The 20976-nt window shown below is 39.5% G+C and overlaps 1 protein-coding gene across 3 annotated transcripts in view; it reads right to left on the bottom strand.

The window, feature by feature from the left end:
* The window catches only part of ppp1r9a (protein phosphatase 1, regulatory subunit 9A), a 48449-nt gene that overhangs the window by 9464 nt on the left and 18009 nt on the right, over positions 1–20976 (bottom strand). For all 3 annotated transcript variants that reach the window (XM_006787668.3, XM_006787667.3, XM_006787669.3), the window contains exons 4-11: positions 20551–20671; positions 16429–16533; positions 12194–12329; positions 8378–8530; positions 5447–5500; positions 4531–4760; positions 2755–2851; positions 1149–1284 (exon numbers count right to left, since the gene is read on the bottom strand). In XM_006787668.3, the coding sequence (XP_006787731.2) occupies positions 1149–1284; positions 2755–2851; positions 4531–4760; positions 5447–5500; positions 8378–8530; positions 12194–12329; positions 16429–16533; positions 20551–20671 (1032 nt within the window). The remainder of the gene's footprint in view (positions 1–1148; positions 1285–2754; positions 2852–4530; positions 4761–5446; positions 5501–8377; positions 8531–12193; positions 12330–16428; positions 16534–20550; positions 20672–20976) is intronic.

The raw sequence follows: 20976 nt of genomic DNA, 5'->3' as shown, positions 1-20976 counted from the left end.
ACTGAAATGAAGCCAGCGGAGCTTAAAAAGACTTGAGGAGAACAAAGCCTGACAGATGGGCTCAGGACTGATTAGTTGTTTGTTTTTATTTGCAGTAGTTCAGAGTGAAACTGGACTCAGAAGTTCAAGTGTGAGGATTTTTAAAATGAAATGGATATTTCCATATTATCTACAGTGGAGTGTGCGAGTTTACAGTAAATAACTGGATATTGCAATGTTTTTAATGTACTTTAAAAGCAAAATCATCATTAAACTGCAAGATTCATTAAACAAGCTAACTTAGCACAAAACAACGGCTAGCTTGCTAGCTGGCTAGCACATTTCGCTAGCCAGCTAGCGAAATGTGCTAACCAGCATTTTTAGATCTTTGTTAAATCCATGAAGTGTAAATAAAGAAGGCAAATAATCACCATGATTGCTTTTCTTTTTTAATTTATCAGTTTTTTACTGATTCATACAAAACAAACCAATATATGACATATTCATTAGTGAGCTTTAGAGGGTGGTAGGCAGCTCTGGTTTTACTCCCACTACTCCCACACCTGCTAAGCAGTATTAATTTCACTGACCAGTGATTTTCATCATAGTTTTTGACAACCTTTTTTTCTTTAACGAAAACAAGACAATAACTAAATAAAATTAATGCACAGGGACAAAAACAAGATGGAAATAGTCTGGAGAGACAAGATCCAATCAGAATTTATTAAGTTGTGTTTTTGTTTTTTATGCTACAACTAGGACCCATGTTCCCTGTTTCGCATGAAAATGGGACAAATTTTAACACTTGTGAGGAAGAGAAGAGCAGACAGATGGACATATTTTAATTAATGTAAAGGAAACTGAAATGCTAAACTGTGCTGAGAATCTCTCATCATAATCTCGTGATATTTAAAAGACTAAAACTAAAAGAATTTAGATGCGTAAACTATGATTAAGACTAAATAAAGTTTTAATCAGAAGATAAATTAACACCACTGCTAAGCTAATTTTGCTAGCTGCTTGGTTCACCTTTAAATTCCAATACAATTCTTACAGATGTGAATGACATTGAGCTTCTTGGTAAGAAAAACAAACAAACAAAAAGCAGAACAACAACATATAGAGATATTATACTTTTTCCATAATGGGCAGTTCCCACATAAACAGACCTCTGGCTTGTGTTGCAGCTAGGCTCGGGCTGTGCTGTTGAGCGCTGAGCCTCTCAGAACTGCTGCTGTTGTTGTTGTTGACCTGGATACCGTTCTGCTTCATCAGCTGCATTAGCTCTGACTCTAATGTTGCAATCTGTAGAGAGGGGCAGACCGGTCCATGTTAATCACCTGTAGGCATATACCTGTCAAACAGCTGCTTTAAAGCACTGGGACAATTGGTGACACGCTGAGATGATCAGAAAACACATTTATACTTGATCTGAAAAAAGTGGACCTGTAATTCTTTTTCTTATTTCCAGTCATATATTTACTGTTACAATTAAATTAAACATGACAAAAGTTTAAAATGACGAGGTCAGCATCTGTGCATGTAATCCCTATGAGCTACAAGCTCAGGTTTCAAATTACTCCAAACTCTCAGTTTCAGGCAGGTTTTACTAGACTCGGCTCTGAATAATGTCACTGAGGGTGGACATCCTTAATATGGTCAGCTCTGGCACCTCAGAAGATGTTGGAGCTCAGAGTGAGCTAACTCCTGAGTTAATCACATTCCACAGTAATACCACAGTGGAGACAAAAAGCAAGGAAAAAAGAGATTTCCTCCTTAGAAAGCTAGCTAGGAATACGCCAATGCAGCCCACAACAGTGTACAAAAGAAAGGTTCTACAGTTTTACCAGTGTTTATGTGGATTGTCACCATCTTCAATTGTATAGTCGGCATTGGAAATCCAAATCGAGTGGGTGTTCCAGTAAACAATCCTGAGTCATGAATTGGGAAGGGAATGCAGTGACAGCTCTGGCTGTAAACACAGAAGCCTCCCCACCTCTCTGCTGCTCAAACCTTTTGTTTACAAGGGACAGCCAATCAGAAGAAAGTCTGCTTAGGTAGTGGACCTAAAATAGCTTGTTTCATATCCTTGATGAATGAGAGGCTGCACAAAGGAGCACAGACCTAGAAATCAGTTTCAGGGGTTGGCCAAGTGTGTACAAATATCTGAACATATAGTACAATTGTTCCAGTATGTCAGTGTAGTTAAACAGAGACTCTGTGTGTTGTTGTACAGAGGGAGTATCAGAGTATAAAGAGTCTACTGTTTTCCAAAACTCTTACCTGTGCCACCCTCGACTATTTACCCTTTGAAATCCAGTAAAGGAATGAGTGTCGAATGCAAAAAATAAAGGCTTGATTGACAATTCAGCTGTGAAGAAAGGCCTAAAGGTTGATGATTAAACCTCACACCAACACGATTATCTTTGTGTCGCACTTCCTTTTTATTGAAAAGAGTGAAACGGCAAGCAAGAGGCAGCAGAGGCAGTACAACATGTAAGAAAGGTCATCCACACTCTGAGCACATCACAAGAAACGCCAAGTGGCAGAAAAAGCACAGGGGGGTGCTCCTAAAGATCTTTATGTTCATGCTGATTATTGGCTTTGAATGTAATTTCACACAAAGCCAGACTGTGTCACTCATTAGCATATTTTCAATGTTATTTAAGGGCAAATAGCTTAATTTTACAGGCCCACTCTGAACAGCTACAAGGCAGGAAGCTATTCAGTTATGGCAAAAATGAAAAGTGGATAGAAAAAAAAAAGATAGCTTACCCTGACTTGCAGTCCCTGGATCTCAGCCAGGTGAGCTTTCTCAGCCTCCTCCAGCCGCCTCCTCTCTGCATCCTCCTTCTGGATGAACTCCACCTCTCTGGAGGAACAGGAGGCGGGGGAGAGGAGATGTGTGTTAACACAGGAAACAAGATACAGCTATAATATGTGCATGTGCACATTTCATCATGTGTGATAGTGCCTTGCCTCTCGCTCAGCTGTGGTAATAAGGGAGTTGAGGCTGTTTGAGGATGCCAGAATGACTCATTTTACCCCGATCACGCTGTTCCCGGTTAACACGCACATTTTTTTTTTCCTTTTACCTCTACTTTACCCTCCTCTATTTGCTTTCCTTTCTCATTTCTTCATCACATCTTAAGTCCTCCCACTGAGGATGTGAGGGAGAGACACAAGGAAGGATACACCTGTGTTTCTTCACTTTTAGCCCCTCCAGATGGATGCTCTCTCCTTAAAGGTGCATTTAAGGGGCTCTCAAGACCTCCGTGATGGGAGACAGAAACAATTTCCAGGTCAAAGGAGGAAAGAGCACGCGAGGACGTTTGCATAATGAAAGGCACACAGTCTCTCTCCTCTGCAGCCCAGGCCGAAGGTACAGATCAGCATGGAGAGTTTGTTTCACCGCTTTGCTTCCATTTGGCCTGCAGGGGCACAGCCAATTATATCCAGTCACACTGAAGCTGAGCAGGAGAGGTTCTGAAATCAGTGCACAGAAAAGGAGGGAGTGCTGCACTGCATTAAAATGGAAACACAGTTCTTACTGTTGAACTGGGATAAGGCTTAAAAAAAAGATAGTTGGTCCAGCTCACAGATGGAAATGAGGTAGATATTCTTTTTCAGGTTCACTGAGAGAAGTGAGGGTAGCTGTAAAAGGAATAACAAAGGAATTCATCCAAGTTTTTTTTAAAAAAAATTAAAACATATGTTTGTAGGATTAATGCTTAAGTACTCATGTGAGGTTTCCTTCTTAGCTGTTGCTTCTCTCGGCAAGCTGAGAAGAGTACATTTAATGAAAGCACCTAGGCAGAGGTTTCTGTCCCAGTTATGCTACAGTAACATATGGAAACAGACTGATTTTGTATGAAGTATGGCTAACTAGACAAAATTTATCACACATAAGTCTTTTTTTTGCCCTGATTTCAGTCCCTCAAGAAGTAATCAATGTTTTTTTCTTATATAATATGCAACATTCATAGAATTTGAAACTATGAAACTTTGTTAGGACATTCTTGTCTCCTTCCCATTTTTAATCACTTGGATGTTCAGTTTTAAGTTTTCCCAATGCACTAGCTTCCATAAATCATTTCTGATTAACTGCTAGCACACATTAGCACATTAAAATCTGAAACTGAGTGAAAATAATGAACCGAACCTGGGATTGCCAGTATGTGACATCATAAATACCTGCAAGATCATATATAATCATATAATATCATATATAATTTAAATAATCATATAAAAGACTATAAATAGCCTCACTGAAGTTACCTCATATATGTGACTATAAATTGCAATGATTTTTTTTTAAATTGTGTACATTCAGCATTCTTTCAGTTTGACTAATGTTGTAAACTCAGATAAATGACCCTAAGTAGAAAGTGCATGATTAGTTATAGTAACCTAAGTTGCTGCCAGTGTCCAGCAGACTGAACCCAAAACACTGTCATTGGTCCAATGCTTAATGTAACTGAGATTTCATGACCGAGAAAAATAAACACAGTGAGAGGTCCAATGTGATCAGTTTAACCGGAGTTCACTCACTTCTGCTGGAAGTCTTTGATGAGCTTCTTGGCTTTGTTGTACTTCTTCTCCAGAGCCTGGTACTGGGCCTGGGCCTCCTTCAGGTGTTCATTGACGGTGTGGCAGAGCGTCTGCGCCTCGATCCAGTAGCTCTCCAGCTTCAACATCCTTTCCTTGTTCTCCTCGATGCTGGCCTTCAGCTGGCTCTTCTCCTTCTCCCAGCGCTGCTTTTCCCGCTCCACTGAGGCCAGCTGCAGGACAAAATCCGCATTGTCCAATAATGTCCAACACTACATATACAACATATTACAGATATACACATGCCGAAAAACAGGCACTTTTAACAGGATATGTAATCAATATTGAGTAAGAAGTTATAGACTTTTTTTAAAAATTGTTAAAAAACAAGCTTGTTGGACGTTTTGAAGGTCTCAAAGTAAGACAAAATCAAACCTACAGTTATAAAATCAGCAAGCAAAAGCTAATAAAACCTCCAGAAATAATCTTTTCAGAGCCAAACCTGTATTAAGAGTACAAATTGCATCACAAGACACATTGTTACTGTCATTAAAAAAGCTTTATAGGCACCACTTTGATCAAACTGCATATGAATAATACACCGTTATTTATATGCATGCAGGCACAAATGCATTCACAGAGACCCTGACAACACTGAGTGCTTCATACAAAGAGACAACACTACCTTCAATATTTGTACAAAGTGTATTTAAAGTATTTTAGCTGTGAATTGTTTCTATAAAACATCTCTCGCTTATAACACCAAAGTCTATCTCCCAAACATTTCCACCAAGCTTGAACCGCTGCTCACCGGCTATCCTGACCCCAGTCCCACATTGATTTAAAAATCATGTGAACACTGACAAAACACACCCACAACCAGTCGCCTGATTGCCCACTGACGGCTTTAATCCCTTACCTTGTTTTTCAGTTTCTGGATCTCGGCCTCGGTCACCGTGTGTTTGATTTGGAGCTGTTGGTAGCAGAGGAGGAGAAAAAAAGAAAACAGGAAAGAAAAGAGAGGGCGGTCAATAATCAAATGGATGGCTGAGCAGGCTCTCTGTGCCGTCGATACAGCGTGATGGACAGAGGCAGCCGACTCTGTCCTCCCCCTGACAGCGTCCCAGCTCCAGCACTGACATGCACTCTCAGAGGAGAGGCAAGGAAAGCTGAGGGATGCATGAATTGCTAAGTAGTTTAAAGAAGCCATAAAGGAAAAAAAAAGTCATACATTTTCTAACATGAAATAACGTTTTGCATTTTTAATGCAATGTTAAAACGCTTTAAAAAAATCTAAGAAACTTAGGTGTTAGTTAGAGGTACAAGTGTATATTGGTGGTCCATTAGAGGCAGACAGGAAGTTAGATAATGACTGAGCAGACATAAACAGGAGAAGAGGAGATGCAGAGAGAGACCAGGATATGGAAACAAGTGAAAGCTCTGAGAGAAAAGTAGAGGCGTCACACACAGAGCACTGGCAGAGCTTTTTAAAGTACTAATACTGATACTCATACTTTTTTCTAATTACTCCTCCTGAAAAATTCTTCTTTCATTATGTCTGAAAGCAAATATCAAATTTTCACATGTATATACCGAAAAAGTGTTTCTTTGTTGCAATCATTCACTATCTCTGTATGAGCTGATGTACCTCCAGTGGCAGAAATGAGTTACAATACCAACAGTTCTGCTTCTGTTTAAAAATTCACTTTAAAGTTTACCAAAAGTTACTGTGAAGTTTCAGTAGCGCAAGTTAAGAAGTTTTCACACAACTTCAAATAATTTCGGTAGAATCACATCAGGATATTTTTCACACTTCTCCTTTCTCACATGTCGCACACGGCGGGAAGTAGGTGGCAGTGCTGGAAATACTCTGTGAGGCTGAGAAGAGGGAGCTGCCTGGATAGGAGGCAATGCATGATGGACACTCACTAGTAGTGAATGCAAAAGGATATGAGCTGTTCTGTTCACACGTCAGTGCAATCCAACATCACACAGCTTATTTATTAGGAGACTGACAGGTTTAAAGAGACCAGCTAATGTTCAAAAGTCTGTGTTTGACGTTTGTTCTTAAACACACGGCTACTGTGTAACTCCAAGAAGACTTCAGGGCTCTGGTGCATGTGCAAAAATGGCAAAAGGTAGTTGTGTAGCTTTCGAGGTTCCAATCTTTTTGGTGCAAAAGTTAATCTGCTTCTGCATAACATCTTCTAACAACTTCTAGAAATCCTCGGACCTAGTGAGTCTGAATAAAGCTCAGTGATGCAGCAAGTCTAAGAGTGAACAAAGGAAAAGAAATGACTGACTAAAGTGGGTGCATGTTGGGATAATGACTGTGTTAGACCTGCAGAGCGTTACATTTTTGCAGAGCTTTCATTTTCTAATATAAAGAGTCATCCTCCCCTTTTTTTTAACGAGGTTTGACTAAAACTGGGGGAGAATATTTGGCTGTGTCTACAAATCAGTGGACATCTGATAGATAATTTACTTATAGCTCACTCACACTGGAGTACAAATCGGACAGCAACTTCCTTGAGACCAAAACAAATGTTGTGGTGTCTCAGTGATAGTGCAGATTTTCTTTTTCATTTAGCGAGTAGTTTGCGGAGGGTGAGCGTGCGACTCCATCATCCTCTGTGGATCACAAAGCGAATACACTGCAGTGAGACTCTGACTGACTGCAGTCAGATGAGAAAAATAGGTGAAGGTTTAAAAATAATTGCTGCCTAAATTATAAATACAGATTTACAATGTGGGTCAATCTATGTAGACAGTGACAATTTATCTCAATTAATCATCATATTATCAGTGAAAGATTGCAACAATTGCAAACTTTAACCATTCGACTCAATTCAATCAGAAACTGACTGTTTCTTATCACCATTTTTTGTCATCATTAAAGTCACAGCTGACTGCAGATGGTTGCAGACCTATAGCACAATTATAGCACAATTATTAGTCATTGCTGTTTCAAACAACATCTTGTATCATCACATTTTCTCTCTCTCATTTACAAAAGCCTGACAGCCCCATAGTCAACTGCTTCCTAAAAGACTCCAAAAACAGAGAGGCGTTTAAGAATGAAAGGGAAAAGCTGAACTATGGGAGAGAGGTCAAGAAGCAGAGAAAATGACAAAACGGAGTAAAAGCACCCACCCTGAGCCCAGGGATTACATTATATTTTCACTCGATATCCACTGCAGTGCCTGCAGTGCAGCTGGAACCATTTGTTAAATGTGTCATACAGCAATTGTGGAAGGCCGGTGGTGCCACAGCGCTGATGGTAACGGTGTTGGAGCGCGAGATCGATATTACCAGCTTTTTAGCAGCATTAAAGCATAAATGAGTTAACTGTCAGTAAATTTATGTTCTGTTTCATTGCTGTAATCTTCAAAGTGAGTTCACTGTTAGCGAAGGTAGCAGAGGTTCAACAAAGAGAGCTTCTATTCTGAGGAACCCAGTGTGTGAAGCGCTGCCAAGATCTGGTTCAAAACCAGCTTTATGGTGTTCACTCTCATTCTTATTCTGGGAGTTTCGACTAAAAACACGGGCAATTAGGTGTAATGAGGACTTACATCACTTTGTGTTCACACCTCTAATCATTCAGATTAGCAATTAGGAAAGGGTAAGCGGATCGCAGATCTTAACAAAAGCATAGTTTTGCCAAGTTAAGCAGAGGCTCTATTGTGTTTGTCTCTTCTGTTGTTAAATTTAATTACCTTTTTTCAGTAGCTAAGCAATTCTGGTGGCTTTGCGGGTGTATTTGCAATGTACGCTTCAAACCACTGACAGAGAAAAATGCTGTAGGCTCCCATCAGTTATGTAATCAAGACTCAGCGGCGTTTCAGGTTACCTCTCTGAACTTCTGGTAGAGTTTAGTGGCGTCCAGCTCCGACGGAGACAAGATATCCTCCGTCTCTGGTAAGTCAAACACTTCGATGCTCTTCTCTCCTCCCGCCACTGTTGTTCCTGCCTCCTCCTCGTCTGTGGCGTATTCTCCCGTCTGCTTTAGGAGGAAATGTAAAATCACACGTGGAGACAATTATCTGCATGAATATTTAAAACAGAGTACAAAATATAAATCCAAGTAGCACACACACTATTTTTTAATCTTTACTGTAAAGCACACATGGTTAATGTTATCACATTTATGAAGAATAAATAGAAGCAACCAAGGTTGGTTTTCAGTCTGTCTGTCATTCATTTTTAAATGACAGAGGTTTTATATTAGTAAAGGGTCCCCAGGGTCTTGTAAAAGTGACATTTATTTGCATGCTGTCATCACAAGTCTGCAGGCACAGCAGGAAAGAGCCAGCAGAACTTCTACAAACTTTAGTCAAGGTTGATATCTATACAAACTCGCACAAAACCAGTGAAATGTGTGACAGATGTCACTTTAAGTACAGTGCGAACACAGCAGTGGTATCTGAGGTGAAATGACTAACTGAACAGGCAATTAGCCACTCCTACAGTGAAGCCAATACAGCTATTAGCATTCACCCTCCAGTGAGAAGTTAACAGGCTGCAGAATAGCCTAAACAGACAAAACAGATAACCTGTCAGGCTCCAACTGTGACATTTAATTATCCAAGGCTGTAATCATGTTGGAGGGGATACATCCCCCCTTGGATTCAACTATGATCAAACTGCCCCTGCCAGTAATTTCTGCAGACAGCAGTTGCTTTTATTTACTTTCCTTTTCATTACAAGTAGAAGACACAAGACACCCAAGCCTAGATTTGGTCTCGCCAGCAATGCTCTGGTGGTTACAGCCTTGTATTTGTCACCTTTTACATCCTTTCTATCTTCTTTCGTCTGACTACCCGAAACTCTTAAGCATGTTGTTGAAGCTATCCTCGCTTCACCTGCTACTTTACATAAGTAATGCTATTTTAACGCTGCCGGTTACATAAGATTTAGGTAACCATGCCTAAACTTTGTGTGAAATAAATCAGTTTGACAGCCTGGTGAGCTGAAATTATAATTTCTTTAAAAGTAAGCCATCAGATAAGTTATGCTGACAAAATCTGTCACTGTTTGGGTTTGTTTTTTTCAAAAATTACTCACCATCTTGCCTCAAGTGCAACAAGGTCACATGTCACGACTAGTGAGGTATGAGCATCCAGCGGGGCTAACGCTACGACTGAGAAGGCCGGGGTTTCTCAGAAATAAAGAGACTAATGAAAGTCACCGGAAACAACTTATTACTGCAGCTTTTAGTAGTACTTAAATGAAAAATATTTTGTGTTTTGACATTTATGTAGGCCATTACACTGCATGTATTCAAGGCAGTTTTTCTCTTCTCTGATGTCCAAAACACTGTATAATGAGTATTGGCAAAGACCATTAAGCACTGGGCCCAAATGGATTTGTTGATTCAGTCTTTGGCTGATGACCAAAAGACTCGAACACTTCCAGTGAAGCTGCTCCATGAAAACATCTGCAGCTTACTTTTACTTTTACCCCCTGTAAATTTGCTTTCTCATCAGTGCATCTCACAAATACATTTTATAATCTCCATATGATTCAGAAATGATAAAAGCTTGATATGCAACAATTAGCTTATACTGTGAGTTTCCATCATCAGTTCTGTAATGAAATACAGAAAATATTTGTACCCGTGCTCCACATGCACACGTACACACTTCTATGCCTCTGCTCTCATCTCTACTCATTACTGTGCCCTACATCTTCTCCTCATCTTTCCCTTTTCCCTCCAACTATCTCCCAGATAGCAGGGCTCAGGCCTGATTCAGTCACATGCATCGCAATCGAATGGTCCCATTTCCATAACAGGCTCGGTTGTTAAAACAGTACCATCTACATAAATTAACCTACCATTTACAGATGGTGGAGTTGACCATTAAATACACAGGAGCACCGTCATCATCACAGTATAACTTCCTCCTACTGAATGTATAAAGAAAATCCTTTTTGAGGGTGCCCAGCATGTGATGCACCTTTGACTGGAAGCAGTTTTGACAGATACAGGAGATCTTTCCTGCCTCACACCACGACATCTGTATTTATTTTATTTATGTTTTTACTCATTAAGCTTAACCTATTATATATTTCATTCAACTCCATCTTTAGCACTATTTTGTAAACTTATTATTACTTTATTGCTTTATTTTATTATTATTGCTGTTCTATTATTTTTTCATTATTAATGTATTTATAATACTAAGCTCTTCTACTTTATATGTTGTGTTTATTTTTTTGGCTGCTGTAACAGTAATCCTCCAGCTCCACTCTTATTATTATTATTGTTTTAGCACGTACTACTATACTGTTAATTTTGATAACTGAATTATTTGTCTTTCTGTCACTATTATTTATTATGTTGAACATGACAAAGATTCCATGAGATTATTTAGAGGACCAAAGGTTGAATATACGACTTGTGGGCTATGCTTCCATTTAACTGTTAACAGATGGGCATGCATGTGTCTGCTGCATGTCTGTTGTTAAATGCACTCCTCCTTCCTCTTGGGATCCGATTCTAAGCACCAATAAAGAGCTGAAGACTCTGTTGCAGCCCTCAGACTGAGAAATAACTCCCACCCACCCAATGACTCTTTCTAATATTTATAAAGATTTTAATATTGATGAGCTCTTTTTACTGCCACGCGCATCTTTGTAATCCTTCTGTAACCGTTTACCCTATCAGCAGCAAGTTATGGATGCCTTAGAGCTCCACAGAGGCTGATTTTGATTCATTTTACAGCAGGCTCTAATCGATGTATGGATTAACAAATTTAATATAATCACCATTCTTATGTTTATATGTCCATGTGGGGATCTGTAAGGAAAAAAAGCCCTTAAAGTGTTTATTTTCTTTTTCAACATTGAAAAATTTGAGCCTTAACACTCTGTAGGAGCTTAGTCAGTGCTGACATGTAGTATCAGCATTCAGAGCCTGGAAAAGAGTTTCTTAAGCATGAAGAGTGCTCTCAATCCACCGTCTGCAGGGAAATGAAAAGCTTCAAAGAGCACTGATGAAAACAGTGAAAGATGTCTGGTAGTGTTTGTCTGCATGTATATCTACGCATGAGTGCGGCTGTTCCTGTGTATGTAAGTGAGGAAACACTTGGTATTGATTTATGTTACTACACTGTGTTATGTCTTGTGTATACACAGTGTAAGAGTGTCTACATGAACACACACACACACACACACACACAAAGATATGAAGGCCCCTGAGCTCAGTGTCTGGTGGATTAAACAAGCAAGTAAGCAGCAGAATCAGAGAAAGAAATGCTGAGTGATGCTTTCGAGGACCGACTCTCGCGTGGCATCCTCTTAGTATGTGTGGCTGAGAGAGAGAGGCTGTTTAGTGTGTCAGCATCAAAGCCTACTGTCACTCAGTTTTATGAAGCTAATAAGCTATAACTTCCAGTCCATTGGAAGGAGAAAGGAGCTTATTTGCATTAAGTGACAACCAGAAGCCTCATTTTCTCACTACGGTGTCATGTAGAGAAATGTGTTAGCAAATGAACCTCAAATACATGCAGGCATAATGAGATTTATTAAGATAATGTTCCTCATATTAAGAGGCTGGCATCTTACCCTAGCTGCACCTTTGCATATTCAGACTATCATTCACAAAGTCTCAAATGCACTGTAGAGGACACCCAGGGCAGTGGCCAGGGTTGCGTATGGTCAATACCTCATCATCATCGGCGTCATAGTGGGCGTACTGCTGCTCTAGTAGTTCTCTCTGTCTCCTTTCCTGCTCCAGGGTCTGCTGGATGAGTGTGGCCACCTCACTCTGCTGACCTGGACGCTCCCGGCCGATCACAAACCTGTGACAACAAGAGGCACTGTTGACCTACAGACACAGAGGCGTGACATGACAGTAGAGCCTAAAAGATATAGGATTGATATTTGGTGATTTAAAAATGCTGATATTCCGATATGTCGGCCGATTTTTTTTTTCTGTCAGATATGCAGATTTCCCTAACATTTGTTATGTTTATTTACTCGTTTATGTTCTCTCTAAACCTGGATCACATTGTTGCGTCATTGTTGCAGCGCCCTCTGGTGGACAAACAATGAAACAAAAATATTTGAAGGGTGTTTTTCTCGTCTTTTTTTACTTACTAAATATTAACAGATCGGCAAGCAACTAATATGGACTGATATCGGCCAGCTTTAGTTACCACATGACTATTTGAATTTGTTAAATAATTTATCTTGTAATTACAAGTATGAATATTATAATTACAAAACCACGACCTTTCACACTGTGAGTTATCAGATTTATTTTCTTTAGAAACTCGATATAAAGGGTTTAATCGTAAATGTAGCATCTGACAAAAACTAATATTTTTAATTTTTAATATTTTAAAGGGTTTGACATTTGTCTGACACTCGATTTATACTTCATCTACATCATAACCTACAACGTAACTACAAACCTCTCTGGAACTTATGATTTACCTAATAATGTAGCCTGACGTGCAGAAGAGGAAAACAACTTTAAATTCATTTTTTGTCCATCTTTCTTGTTGTGATGTGTATTTATACAAAGAAATGAACACAACAGTAACACAGAGAGCAAAACAGAGGCCCACAGCCACATAGCAATGGCAGCGATATGTGCTGACGTAGTGGGCAGGGCTGGGAGACAGGACACGCATAATAATGTGAGGCGACAGTCAGCTCGGCCAGGCAGCCTGTTATTAAGCTGGCAGCGAACTAAACAGAGAAGACCAGCAGTTACGCATGCAAACAAACACAGAAAATATCACATTAAAATACAGCTAAAGATGCAGATGATGACAAAGAGCAAGAGATAAAGATTGCTTATAGATTTGTGTTTGTCTATATTACAGGGAGAGGGAGCACTGAGAGTACAAATTAGAGCTACAAATAAGGGGATAACAAAGCAAAAAGATGCTCATCTCTCTCATCATGCTTCTGCTCAAAATGTAAAAACTTACAGCAAATAATAGTTCTGCAACTCAAAAGAAAATTTATAACGCAATCACCAATTTGTTCTCCTCGTAACACCAACGAAGCCGAGCAATCAAGTAAGGGGATTTTTGTGGCTCACCCAGCAGGGTCCCTGTAACTATGTGTATGTGTGAGCGTGGCCCGAGCTATTGTGTGTGTGTGTGTGTGTGTGTGCGTGCGTGTGTGTGTGTGTGAGAGAGAAGAAAACAGAAAAAGAAAGCGAGAGTGGATCGGAGAAGGGGTCTAATCAAGTGAATTCATCTCCCGAGAGCTCTTTTATATATTTCTAAAGGGGATGTAGAGAAAGCCTTACGCTCCAGCAGAGAGGCGTATTTGATCTACATGTGAAGGAACAACTGAGGGCCAGGACACACAGTAAGTAGAAAAAGAAGGGGGGTTGGAGGGGTTAAGCTAAGTACTCTACTGGAGGAAGCCTTTGGACAGCAGGGAGGTCTGAAGAGTAGCTGACCTGAAAAGAGCCTTTCCGCTCACGCATGGGGAGCCTGTCGTAGTTTCTCCTTAAGATCTGGGACTGCCACACAGGATGCTGTGCAGGATCAGCTCAGCTGCAGACACCACTGATTTATTCCATTTACTCCAATTAATAGAGACGTGGCAAGGATGCAGAAAGTGATGCTCGGAGAAGCAATGCAGGACACACGTCTTGAGCATTAAGCAGCACTGGGTTGACAGCCGTTTGAGGATGTCAGCACAGGTTCACACATACCAGATATGACTGGTCAGCCGTGTTGGAGACATGCTATCTAATGTATCTACTGCAAGTTAATCTGAGTTCAATTTAGAGCATGATTAAGTCTGATAGTGGAATGCAAAAAATACACTTACTCAAGTACTGCACTTAAGTATAACTATGATGTGTATTTAATTCGATTAAATACTTTGAAATGCTTCTTTTTACTTCTGCTCCACTAAAGTTTGGGGGCAGTTACTGTACGTATATGACCATTATTTTAAAGCTTTAGTTACTCATTATTTTGCAGAATATTAATATTAAATAAAAATGTACTGATAAATTATGATATCTTGTTATAGAATTAGACCCACAGCAAAGAATAAAGCAACTACATTAGCTCAAGATGGATTATCAAAGTGATGTACTCTAAAATAATAACTCAAATACACTCCAGTAACAGAAGATATGACCGCTTAATGAGCTACGGATAAAAGGCATAGGTAGTATGATACTTTTTAACTTTTATTTAAGTAGTATTTTGTGTACTTGACTTCTTCTTGAAGAACATGTTTACACTGTAACATTGCCACTTTTACTCAAAGTATTTAAATGCTTCTTCCAAAGCTCTGCAAAACAGTTAATCAATACAAAATATTAACAGAGTTAACTTCAACTTAACAAAAAATAAGAAAATTTGTTTCCTCAACTCGTATTTGTTTGTTGTAACAGTGCTTCTTGACAATAATTCTGATGCATTGATGCATTTGTGTGTGAGAGTTGCGTATCAGGGTTGCATAACGCCTAGAATCATTGTTATGAAAAGAAATAATTGATCAAACACAGATGTCCTTATTCTTTTTATCTAATGCTATCTATTATGTGCTAAAGCCATTTTCCAATGTTCCATGTATTTTGGGAACAGTTTCCTGTCTGTGACGGGGTCTTGGCAGCACGTTTTTAAAAGATCCTGGGATCACCTCTAAACCTGGATGATTTGCTGCTGGAAGCCGGGGTAAATATAGCAAAATGGCAAATGTAGGACAGTTGGCCATAAAACCCCTGGTGATCAGACGGAGTGAGGGAAGGATTTACAGAGGAGGAGCAGGAGGAGGAGGAGGGGGTGGAGTGAGTGAGACTTGATGGATGAAGACTGAAAGAGTGACGGTGAAGAGAGGGCAGGAGGAGTGATAATTTGTTGGAAGAAATGACAGCGAGGAGTGAGATTTATCATTATATTTCCTGTAAACACTGTCAGAGTTTAATGTTCATATACTGGACTACAACATTTATATATCTTACAAGTGCGTCAGTGTATTTCAGTTTTTAGACTTGTCATAACTATTTATTTATATTTGCGAGGTGGACAGATGATATACGTCGGCGTTTTCAAGGCTGCCTCATCTGTACAGCCACATCCTGGAAAATCACCACTGTCAATATTATTTCAGCAAACATCATCTGTCCAACACTTTTGATTATTTTGGATATCTCTTTGTTCAGCTGTCAGCTTTTCATCAGACACTGTACTTCCCACACAGCTATCTGTCTTTCCACAGGTGAGTTCAAGCATAATATGAATATAGATCCATGACAAAGAATGGAGGGCTCTACACCAGCAAGGTCGAGGTCTGAAAATAAACTCGCACACTTCTCCCGAGATGACTGAAGAAGACATGGTGCAAAAGAGGCAGAATGAAAAGAGTGGAGAACATCCTCAATAACACACAATGGCGAGAATCCAGAGAGAGAGACATAAAAACGAAAGCATGTCAATAAACAGGAAAGACAACAGCGAGACTCAACTAAACGCAGCCTTCTCTTTCACATCTCTATGTGTGTGAGTACTTCCTCTGCTTCCCAGTGCTGTTAGCAGACCCTGTCAAAAACAGCTCGTCGTGTAATGTTAAGGTATTTCTCACTAAGTAGGACTTTTGCACCATAATAGCTGGACTAACTGCATTGATACTCTTCCTGTGGCTAGTGAGACCATCACTAAATATAAAGAACGCTTTAGAACTTTTAGGGAGCTGTAAAATAACTCTGATTGTATAATAGTAGTCGTGGATTTTGGAGCTGACAGCGGCTTGACACACTTTCCTGAAATCCTGCTGTACTGTTACAACTCATTTTCACAATTCAACTCTCAAAATTTGAATTCTAATGGAGTTATCACTCCAGCATTACTATGTCCTGTTCCCAATACCTTTTTGCATTAGACTGCATTATAGTTTATGGTTGCATGTGTGTATTACCGGACGACTCCTGATGTGTTCCTGAGGACTGAGGCAGCAAAGCTCTGAGTGACGCCCACCAAACTGGTCCCATCCACCTCCACGATCTGGTCATTCACTTTGATTCTGGCAAATGCAAGAAGAAGAATCTTTCAGCACTTAAGAGAAGATAGTAATACACATGTAATTATAAAATAAATGAATAGAATAGAATAGAACACAATAGGCCTCTATTGTCATTGTACATGTACAATGAAATTATAGGTGCTCCAACACCAACTGTGCAGGAGTAAATAAAAATATATCAGTAGTATAGACATCAGGAATAAATGTCTGCATTTACTTTTACTGTGCATATATATAAGCTGAAATTTGCATGCACATATGACCTCACGCTGGGCTTCTGCATTAGAAAATGATTGTGGTCCAAAGGCTAAAAGATGCACAAAGGCACAAACACGCTGGCGTATCATTGTTCATGTTCACATAATTTATAGAACTACAACAGCGGAAAACTTTCTGGGGTCACAAATTTCCAGTGCAATAGCTCCAGACTACTGTGTAACAAGGAGACAGAGGAGATGAGACTCAAAACAAACTATGAGGGCTAATGGGGACATGGACGCCTTTCGCCCTCGGCTACAATACATCCGGTATTTGTGCTCTGCTCTGGACATGACGGGAGGTCGCCTAAGTTCTTGACCTAAAATGAAACTCCTGATAACACTTGAGTATACAAGATTCAGGGGAACTGCGAACAAATTGCTTAAAACAGACAGCCTTGTTGAATATTCAATTTCAATTTGCATGAAAATCTGTACTGAAAAAAAAGATGCAGAGGGATTTTGAATCTGGATTTTGAGTAACTGCTTCAACATATAAATAAAACAAAAACTAGCTCTCATTATTTTCAACAAAACAGTGAATTTTGCTAATAATTAATTGCTGGAAGCCACAACAGACACATTATTCTCTTCTTCAACAGCAATTTGGTTTTTTATTTGGTCCAAAACAGAGTGCAAAAAGGCCCATCTCCTCGATACTTATGAACACAAGCTTGAAAACTTTAAACTTGTACATTTCTCACATTTTTGTCAAATAAAATGGGCAGATGAGATGAAGGTCTCTTAACTCGATTTTTCTTGATTTGTATGAATGAACTACCCCCATAGGTTCAATTTAAAAGCAATAAAACTCAAAGATAAAAGAGTTCTCAAGTGATCTACAATTACAATTTCATAAATTGGAGAGAGCCACACTAGCTAAGACTATTTAACAATGGTCAAAATCACTAGCTACCTACAAATGCATCCTCTGCACTGTTTCCTTTTTATTTACCGCAACAATAATATCAAAATGAAGAGGTGTTTGATGGCTTCATATAAAACTGCAGCTCCTTCTCCCAGTCTGTTACAACATAACACCAGCTGCCGAGCAGGATATAGTATGTCTGTGACGGCTGACGCATCAATCACAGATGTCACAGGGATGTATAGAGACACGTGGGCCTGACAGGTAGACAGACAGCAGGCTGGTTGTCTGTCAGCGGTCCAGATGCTTCTCTGACCTTCATAGATGCTACCATCCAAATGTGGCTGTATGTGGTCGAGCCTAGTCGGTATACAACTTCCAAACAAAGGCAGCAGGAAAGACAAAAAACTGCCAACAAAGGACCTTGTCAGTTAATGTACATACACCGAATTACACATCCTATCACCCTCATGTCCCCTATCTCTCTCTCACACACACACACACACATACACACACACACACACACACACACAGGCGAGACATCGAGCCACAGCCAAGTCATTCTGTCTGCCTGAGAGTGAATGCGCTCCTGCACATTAGACCATTAAGTCAGACTCAGCAAAGACAGAGCCCTGTGGCAGGGAGGGTAATGACTCAAGGAAATCACATTCTGGATAGTGACTCCTCCCTTCTCTCCCTGTGTATATCTCTGTGTGTGTGTGTGTGTGTGTGTGTGTGTGCACAAATAAGTGAGCATGCAAAAATTACTGATTACTTTTTGCAGCCATGACACTAACATCTCAAGTGTATAGTTTATTTCTCTAATACTGTGATCATGGTCTATTGTGAAATCCATCATGAGGCCACAGCCAGAACTGCAGATTCACGATAAAGAACAGCTGTGTTTCCATCTCTAATAAAGACACTAATGATGCAATATAATGTTGGAAGCATTCATTCACTTGAAGTATAATAAAAACGTAGTACTTTGGCTTCCTCCCACAGTCTGAGGACATGTGTGTTGGGGTAATTGCTGATTCTAAATTGGCCATAAAGTGCTGTATGTATGGTTAAAATGAAAGTTTGAATGGTCAGTAAGAATAGAAGAGTGTTATGTAAATGTGAATACATTACTTAAATATGCACGGCACTCTGGCTGTTTTAAAGCCAGCTGTAAAAAGATATTTAATTTGTGAATATTTCTTTTTTTCCTTTTTCTTTTCTTTTATTCAGTCTTTATATTAAGTGCAGATGTCCATTTCACCACTAAACTACAAATATCACTATGAAACTATTAAACTTCACCAATATCTTCACTTATATTAAGTCAGTTTGTTAATATTTTAAGTGTTCTGAGATTTTATGTTTAGATATGCATGTTAAGCACTTTAAACATGTTTTAACATGCAAATGTTACATCAATGTCCAGCAGGTAAAGTGGTAAAATATCAACCTAATTGTGTATTTTTGTATTTTATTGTATTTCATTACATGAGTCTGAAGGCAGACATGTTACTAAAGAAAAATAACCCCCAAATCTCAAAGCTGAACAGTCCATGAACAACATTTTTGTCATGTAGCGTCTCATCACAAAAACTAGATGTTAAAAATATTCATGAAATAGCAACAGTGGCTGTCCTCGGCTGTGTAATGATCACCAAATTTTCATTACACAGTAGTGCACATGTGTTAATGTTAATTAGCTCTGAACACAAAGCAGACTTCATTCTTTGGTGACCATAAATACATTTTTCAGAATACATCATTTCAAGGCAGCTATTAGATTAGAGGTTGGTTTTTATTGTCGCCATGCCTACAACCGCGCTGCTAGCATCGCTAAAAATCTAAACAAGCACACGGAGGAGCACGCTCAGCAGCTTCTACAGCATTGTTGTAAAAATGAAACTAAACTAAAAACTTTTTTTCCACTAAAGAAAAAAAAGAAACAGGCTCAACTCTACAGTCACACAAATGTGAACTCGAGCTTCAGCACAGTGTTCCTCTGATCTTTTCAACTTCTCTCACTTCTCCCCCTCACCATGGGAAATTAGGCTTTTTGGAGTCAGTGAAACTGTCATCTTAGAACAGATCAACTTTTCTCACTTTCGAAGGAGCTGCTTCCTTTCTGCCGCTGCTTTTCTCCATCGCTCTGCTGGTTACATTTTAACTAATCTCACTGTCATGTTTCTCAAAATTTCTACCATAAGAATAAATCCCAGGAGGAAACACCTAGTGCAAACAGCCCTGCTGCTTTAGGCTTGTTTTCTATGAAGAGCTCACTAGCTTCAAACTGCATTGTGAGGAGCAGTTTCTGTTTATGGGGAATCTGAACCACACAAACAAACTAACAGGTGGAAGGTGACAGCTCAAGAGGCCAGTCTGTCAGCTGAGGAGCTGTCATCTCCTCCATCTCTGACTCATTGCTAACTCTGCACTGTTTACACTTTTCATAATGCACAAAAACACATAATGCAATACTGTAAAACATCCAGGGACATAAATAGAAACAGAGACTTTAAAAATCAGCGTTTTTCTGCAGAGAAAAAGAAATATAATTTAATGTAACGACTCCGTCACACCTACACACACACCTACACAGGTACAGACCTGTGTAAGACTGTGCCTCTCTCGGTGGATATAATCTGAACCCCTGCTGTTAAATCTGATAGATATAGAGCGTGACTGCGCATGTAAGACTGAGCGAGACAATATGGTGGAGTGGTGCTGGGGGAAATAACATCTATGGAAATTTTTTCCTGTGGAGGGACTACATTTATATATTTTTTGCACAACATATGCAAGTTTAATCCTACGTGCATGTTATTTGTTGTCTCCAGACCCACTTTTAGACTGAAAGAAATGTGTGATATCCAGCAGGAAAGCAGCACCCACCTGCTATCTCTCTCCGCAGCTCCACCCTCAATGACAGTCTTAACAAAGATGCCCAGTTTCTCCAGGCCTGCATCAGCACCAACACCCATCCCGATGATACTGATCCCCAGGCCGTCTTCATCTGGAAGCACAAAAACCCCACAAATTTCAAGTGTCATTCTCTGTATTTTCACAAGTGTCCAAAGATCCAGTCAATCAAACCCAAAATGACTTCTGTTACCAATGTCAACCATATTGTGGAATATGACAGAATATGTGAATAAGTTCAGTATTAACTGAAAGAATGAGACGTCAACCTCCAAGACATGAAACAATTTTTACAAGAATGTAAAAAATGGAGGAGAAATGCCCTTCATTCATCCCTGTCCTGTGTTAATAATTCAAATGCTGTTAGTGTTACATAACAGAGAGTAGATTGTGGTGTCC

The sequence above is a fragment of the Neolamprologus brichardi genome, chromosome 22 (genome assembly GCF_056152115.1).
Source record: "Neolamprologus brichardi isolate AB-2024 chromosome 22, ASM5615211v1, whole genome shotgun sequence".
Taxonomy (NCBI): domain Eukaryota; kingdom Metazoa; phylum Chordata; class Actinopteri; order Cichliformes; family Cichlidae; genus Neolamprologus; species Neolamprologus brichardi.
This window is presented reverse-complemented; position numbering and strand designations above follow the sequence as displayed.